Source organism: Pterocles gutturalis, unplaced genomic scaffold (assembly GCF_000699245.1).
Source record: "Pterocles gutturalis isolate BGI_N339 unplaced genomic scaffold, ASM69924v1 Scaffold52601, whole genome shotgun sequence".
Classification (NCBI taxonomy): Eukaryota; Metazoa; Chordata; class Aves; order Pterocliformes; family Pteroclidae; genus Pterocles; species Pterocles gutturalis.
The window spans coordinates 1-6,665 of NW_010102497.1; the positions used below are offsets into that span (position 1 = coordinate 1).

The 6,665-nt window shown below is 38.5% G+C and overlaps 1 protein-coding gene across 1 annotated transcript; it reads right to left on the bottom strand.

Annotated features, from left to right (window-relative positions):
- Positions 1-36: 36 nt before the first annotated feature.
- Positions 37-6,100, bottom strand: LOC104459406 (bile acid receptor-like; the record flags this gene model as incomplete). The annotated part of the gene is made up of 9 exons (XM_010086275.1): positions 6,010-6,100; positions 4,458-4,823; positions 3,686-3,826; positions 2,934-3,073; positions 2,740-2,844; positions 2,543-2,642; positions 1,198-1,326; positions 559-678; positions 37-150 (listed from the first exon to the last, which is right to left on the bottom strand). Coding segments are annotated over exons 1-9 (1,306 nt in total), but the record flags the coding sequence as incomplete, so codon positions are not given.
- Positions 6,101-6,665: the final 565 nt, after the last annotated feature.

Consider the following 6,665-nt stretch of genomic DNA (forward strand, 5'->3'; position numbering starts at 1 on the left):
TGACAGCTCGCGGCAGCCGGTCCCTTCCCGCTTTACCTGAAAAGAACACGGTGGTGGCCACCAGCAGGGCGTATTCCGTCTCGGTGACTCTCAGTTCCCCCATGCTTCTGTAGAAGTAAAACAGTGCGGTAATAAACTCCTCGGTTATACCTTAAAAACGAAATAAGACAATCAGAAGGTTATTTCAGTGCAGAAACTGGCGCTGCTGTTACCAGTCCTCTTTGTCCCAGAGGCTCCAGCTGTTCCATTGCATGAAGCAGTTCACAAACTTTGTGGAAACCTTGTCAGTTTCTGAAGCAGCAACGAAAGTTGCATTGCAGCTGCACGGTGGAGCTCTGATCCATAGAGCCCAAGGCTTTATTCGAGGAGATAAGCAAGCACGAACACCACCTCGTCCTCCCGCGAGGATGGTGTGATGCCTGCACGGGGAACAAAGCAGCTCGAGGGAGCAGAGAGGAGGGGAACGAGCCGCGGCCACGCAGATGGTGTTGCTCAGGGTGATTCAGCACCAGCAAAGCAAAAGATTCCCAAGAGTTTTGATTCTGAGACCTCCATTACCTGTGATAGTAGTGGAAGTTGGGCTTTCTTCATTGTGAGACATTTCCATGGAGTAAATGTTGGTTTTATCAAGGGTTTGAATGTGACAACACGTCCCAAGATCAGAAAGTCTTACATGACCTGGAACAAGAGAGAGAACGGTTCCCAGCTAAGCTTAATGCAACTTTATTTGTCTGCATCTGATTTGCAGATATATACCTGAAAATGTGTGAATTTTTCCCAGATCCATGCAGGTCACAAAAATTGTTCTTTTTGGTATCTAGCACCAAGGTGATTGGTTGAATTGTTGTTGGTCAAAGTCTCTTGTGTTAAACTTGACACAATATATGATATATCATGTATATAGCTAATATTAACCATCCACCCCACAATTTGTGCAAACACTCAAAATGTTGTTCTTTGTTTGGAACTAATGAGACAAAAACAGAGATCCAATTATTTTTTTTTAATTTATTTTTTGTATGATGTTTGAAAAAAAAGCATATAGAAGGTATGTAGGCATGACTGGTACTGTTCTAAGTACTGCTATGCCAGAATAGGAAACTATTTGAGATTAAGTGAATTAAAATGAATGGAAATTGTTTCAAAATGGCAAAACCTCCTGCTGGTGTTAATAGAAAGCTTGTTAGTCAAACTTACTGTCACTTGTTGATGGTTGGCATTCATTGATTCTTTGGTTATATATTTGGGCTGAACGCAAGAACATTGCCTCAACTGTTGACCCTTTTAGCAGTGCAATCTGATCTTCACTAGCTAAACTTTCAAATCCTGGAGAAAAAGATACACGTTAAGAATCAAGGAAGGCTGTGGCTGCCTTTAAGCCCCAAATGTGAGTTGATAAAGTGATTTTTTCAATAAATGGTTTTACTGGAGAGGAGGAGTCACAGTTAAAAGCTGCATGTACCAAAGCCTATTGGGATCTTTCTTGCAGGTTAGACACACACACACACACACACACACACACGCGCGCGCGCACACAGAGACAGAGACACCAACACACACAGACACAGACACTCACACACACACACACACACACACACAAAAAAGCAGTGTCCAGTGTTAAAAGATTCACAGGAAGATACAGGTAAAATTTTGTGACTAACCACGACTTTATATAAATTTTCTACCTAATATCTGATTATATCACATGGCCTAATAGCTTATAAATTTGCTACATTGCTTAGTGACTGTGGATATTCTCCTTATTCGTTGACACCTGATCTTTTTAAAAATTGTGTTCATCTTTTGCCAAGCTCATTATCTGCACTTGTAATTCAAGAGCAAAGGAACTTCAATTCTTATCTTAATCCTTATCAAAGCAGGATGTGTAACATAAGAAAACAAACAGCTCATCCGTTCTTTCAGATCTGTTCCACAGTAGGGCTAAATTACATCTCGTATCTGCTTCAGACACGTTGATTGACTTTTGTCAATAAGTTTTACAACTTAAAGAGTGATGAAAAAAATATCACCCTCCCTGTCAAATGTTATTTTGTCAGCTTTACATTGAAACGCAGTGAATTTAATTGCATGTTCCCTGTTCTTTATTAAAGAAAAATATGAGTAGAAGCACCTGGTTAGTCACTTCTGTGCAGCCTTTTCCTTTAAAGGAACATCTGATTCTTTCTTTGATGACTGTGATAAATTGCAAACTGAGCTGGATTTGAGAGAATGTGTTGACATAGTAATTCACTCAAGATGGCATTTTGAAGTCAATGTACTTCCAGAAAATGTTTCCACTCCATGTCAGAAATGGAAAAGAAGTCTAGTCATAGTCAGCTTTTGAAGTGAATGCTTCTAGGAAATGGTAACCCTGATCGTTAGAGTTGGAAGAAAGAATACTCAGTTGAGTGAGAGTTTTCTTAAAGCCTGTATTTTTCTCAGATTCATGCCATCAGTATTGTTTCTGCCTCTTACCACAAAAAAAAAAAAAAAAAAAAAAAGTCACACTATTCTGTAACATTTCCCAAAAGAAGGAACTTACCTGGAAGTGTTTTTGTGAAGTCAACTAACACTTGCACATGGACAACTGCTGTCTCAGAGAGGTGGAGAAAACTTTCCTCTGGACTTGCACTTTCTTGTAGCTGCATGAAAGAGCGTTTAGACATCTGATATAACCAAGGTACAGTGCTTAGGATAATAACAACTTAGCAGTGCAGGCTGATCATTCTGTATACGTACAAACTTCTTTGCTTCCTCGAGGGGAATTGTGTATTTTTGGTGTGCTGCTACAATGTGGTCAAGAAGCTGGTGTTCACTTGGAGTCAGTTCCAGTTTCTCTGGGATCTGTTAAAAAACCAAACCAATCAAGTGACAATGACATGGGACAAAAATAAATGATAAAAAGAGATATTTTACACAGAAAATTGTCCCACTTTTCCAGATCTTGTTGTGGACGATACATGCTTGCTATTCAGTCCCTCATCTTCCAGTTTTATGTTGCAAAGAAAACTGCTCTTCTGTTTGAAATTCTTCCTGAGTCGCTTTGACTTGCATTGTACTTCAGTCAGCAAACCTGCAAGGCATGGAGAGTGTGTGTCAATACGTGTATTTTCAAATACTTACAATTTGAGATAATCACTTTTTTATTATTATGGATAACACGAGTCTTGCATCACAGGAGCCATCACCTATAAGGAACTACGCTTCCTAGGGAAGATGGCGATGCGTTATGCATTAGGCGAGTTAGTGTTCAGTATCCAAGGCCGGAGTGTTCACAGTCTTCCTATGTTGTCTTGCTTGTGGCTCTGTGGTATTTCATTTTTCATGAAAACTATTGTGCGATTTTTAATTTTATTTTTCCAAGCACAAAGACGCATCTGATGTGCTTGCTGCTGTCCTGTCAAGGTACAGGATATTTATCTGTCTCTTGTTAGTACTTTCTTTTTTTTTTTCTTGTAATTTCTTTGAACAGCAGTCCTCTTAACTTCAGGAGATACTTCCCAATCATTGGTGGCTTCTGCAGATGAAGATGCTACAAGCACTATAGACTACAAAGTTAAATTTTCCTACAGCTAAATGAAGTTTAGACAAATGCCATTTAGCTCTAATGAGGAGGAGGGATTGACTTTGGACAAGGTTTTACTGAGTTGATTAGTAAAGCAGCCAGAATGGAAGGAGCACTTACATTCTGCTAGCATTCCCACAGCTTTACACTTCTTCAAGCGACATTCCTGACACTTCCTTCGCATGTACATGTCCATTTCACAATGACCGCCATTCTTGCATCGATATACTGCATTTTTGGTTATGCTACGACGAAAGAAGCCTACAGACAAGAATCAAGTTATGACTGAAGGAATCTAAGGAGCTTTATCTCATAATGATTTAAAGAATTAAGGTGTCTTTTGAGGTTTTTTGTTTGGGTTTTTTTTACAATGGGAACATTACCTTGGTTTTAAATTTGCTTTTTAACAACATAGTTACGTCTTGTTCTGTCTGACTAGTATTAATTGCAGTTTTCCTCACCTGATCAAGACAGCTCCCATATAGCAAGTCAAAATACAAGTAGCAAGTAGTTATTACTTGTTTTTGTTTAGTTTTAATAAGTGAAATTAATGACACTGAAGTAAATCAATAGTAAATCGTCATGAGAAAATCAGCACCTGCTTAAAGAGACACTATTCTAGTGAATAATCAACGCAAAAATGAGATGCATGAAATGCTCGTATTAAATGCACACTGTGAAAGCATTTCTTCAAAAAATGTTATAAAAATGTGAATCTGGAATAAGTATGTTAGATAAAAGGGTTCCTTAGATAAATTCAAATCCTCCTTAGAAACATCAACTTAAAAAATAATGAAATCTGTTTGCTTAAATCACGGATGTGGAACATGATGTCGAGCACTGTGGGACCACGGTCCTGAGTAAGATAGAGATCAGCCGCTTCCCTGCTTACCCTTGCAGCCCTCACAGGTGAGCGCGTTGTAGTGATAGCCGGAGGCCTTGTCCCCGCACACGACGCACAGCTCCTCCTGCCCCTTCAGACGCAGAGACGAGTGGTTCAACCGGGGGCGTTTCAGGCTGTGGTATCCGCTGTCATCAACGTGGGGAGCCATGAAAGGGGGTTTGCTCAGGTCACAGCTACCGACGATGCACTGCACATCGCTGTACTGAGGGTCGGGGCTGTAAGGGCCATACTGGGACGGGGACAGTTGTGACTGTGGTACTGGAGGAGGAATTTGGACTGTTGAGTATTGGCAGTAAGGCGCAGTCTGAAAGTCGGCATCTTGCAGCTGATAGTTGATGTGCTCTGGTAAAACATCTAGATACAGAAATTGAAATTTAATTAAAAAATGAAGAATATCTTGACATCAGCTACTTGAAAGTTTTAAAATGTTTTATAGATTTAATATTTAATCTTAAATATTACAAGAAAACATTTTTAGAAGGGGATCTGACACATTCTTGTTAAATGTGCTACCTGTAATGTTTTAAAGTAAACTCTTAGATGTAGTGAAAATGTCTTGGGAAGAGTTTGCGCAGTGTCATATGGGTGCCGCTGGATTATTGATAGGACCTAATTTAGTATCATTTGCCAACTGATGATATAGATACCTTTTGATTTTACACTTAAAGGTTGTTTATGTTGGTTGTCTGCATTACAGAAGAATATTTACCCATAACTAAGTGAATTTGTTAATGAGTGAAATGTTTGTTATTGATACATATTTCAGGCATAACTTTGAAAATGTCACACAAGAGTCTGAGAAAGATGGTCCAGAAATTTAAGAGTGGTAAAAATTACTGTGACAGGAGTCTCAAAGCTGAAAATCAGTAGAATAAAGAGCAGAGGGTTGTTTAATATTTTTCCACATATAATCCTTTTAGTTGAGAAATTTAATTTTAGCAAAATGTATGTGCAGAATTATGAAAAGAGCTTCTTCCTTCCTTTCTGTCTGTAGAGTTTTAGTTTTATCCAACCCTCCTTAAATGTACACAGCTGTATGTTTAAGAAAAGAAAGGTTGTGCAACATGCATCATGTTTCATTCTTCCTTTGGGATTCTTCAGATCTCTGTAAAAACAAATTGGAAAGGTTTTTTAAAGCAGTTTGGAGGTCTTTTTAATGGGCTCTGGGTCCTGCTTTTACTCATCCAGAATCAAATTAGTTATTGCAATTATAGTTCTATAAGATATAGAATAACCATTTTCTGTTTATAATATACCTGGAGTACTGTAATAAAACCTGCATCTTCCTCATGCCAGTCAAAGGGAGACAGCACCAGTAATGTTTATATGAAATGATCAGTCAGTACAGTTCCATTGTGTACGAGAATATGACCACATGCTACTGTATTTCAATACACTTTCATTAGTGGCTTGATAGTGAAATGTGTGGCTTCTAAGAGCTTGTAAAGATTAACTAAAATGAAGAAAATAATGGGAATTTCCACAGAAGTTCATTTTACTGTACTGCTTTTTCATAGTAAAAAAATTTTGCTTTACTCACCGTAGTATTGTATGGGCTCAGGAAGACAATACGCGTCAGGTACAGTGACAAATGTGTTTGCCATATTCTGCTCCCAACTGCACTGTTTCATTCACTTTGCTGTGTGATAGACTTTTGAGAAAGCAACCTAGAGAAATGGAAAAGCAAGAGAAACATCATGCGAGAAAGAATTCCTGGGTAGGGTTAGCTACAGAGCTAAAACCAGAAAACTCCAGAATATGAAACAGTTTGCAAATCATAAGAAAATCAGAGGTATTTGCAAAGCCACATACTACTTTCAGTAAGATTGCAAAACATTTGATTGTCCTAATGGTACAGATTGAGGATAGAGTCCCTTCCTAAATTTTCAAGTTACATTTATAATTGATTTGCTCCTAATTTTACATTAAAAAGGGAATCAGACTAATCATTGGTAAATTCTCTGGTTCAGGAAGAGACCAAAAAAAGCGTAACTGGACAGAAAAAAACTTGCTTTCTGTTTTGACTGAGTTAGGGCATTTGCACTGATGTGGATGTTGTGGATGTTCTGTTTCTGCACGAAGATGGGCTTTCAGTGACTTTGTGTCATTCGCTTTTTATGCAAATTTGAAGCAAGTCAATATAAGAAAATAGCCTGGAGAGGCCAGCATAGGATATCTCGTCTTCCCCACGTAAAC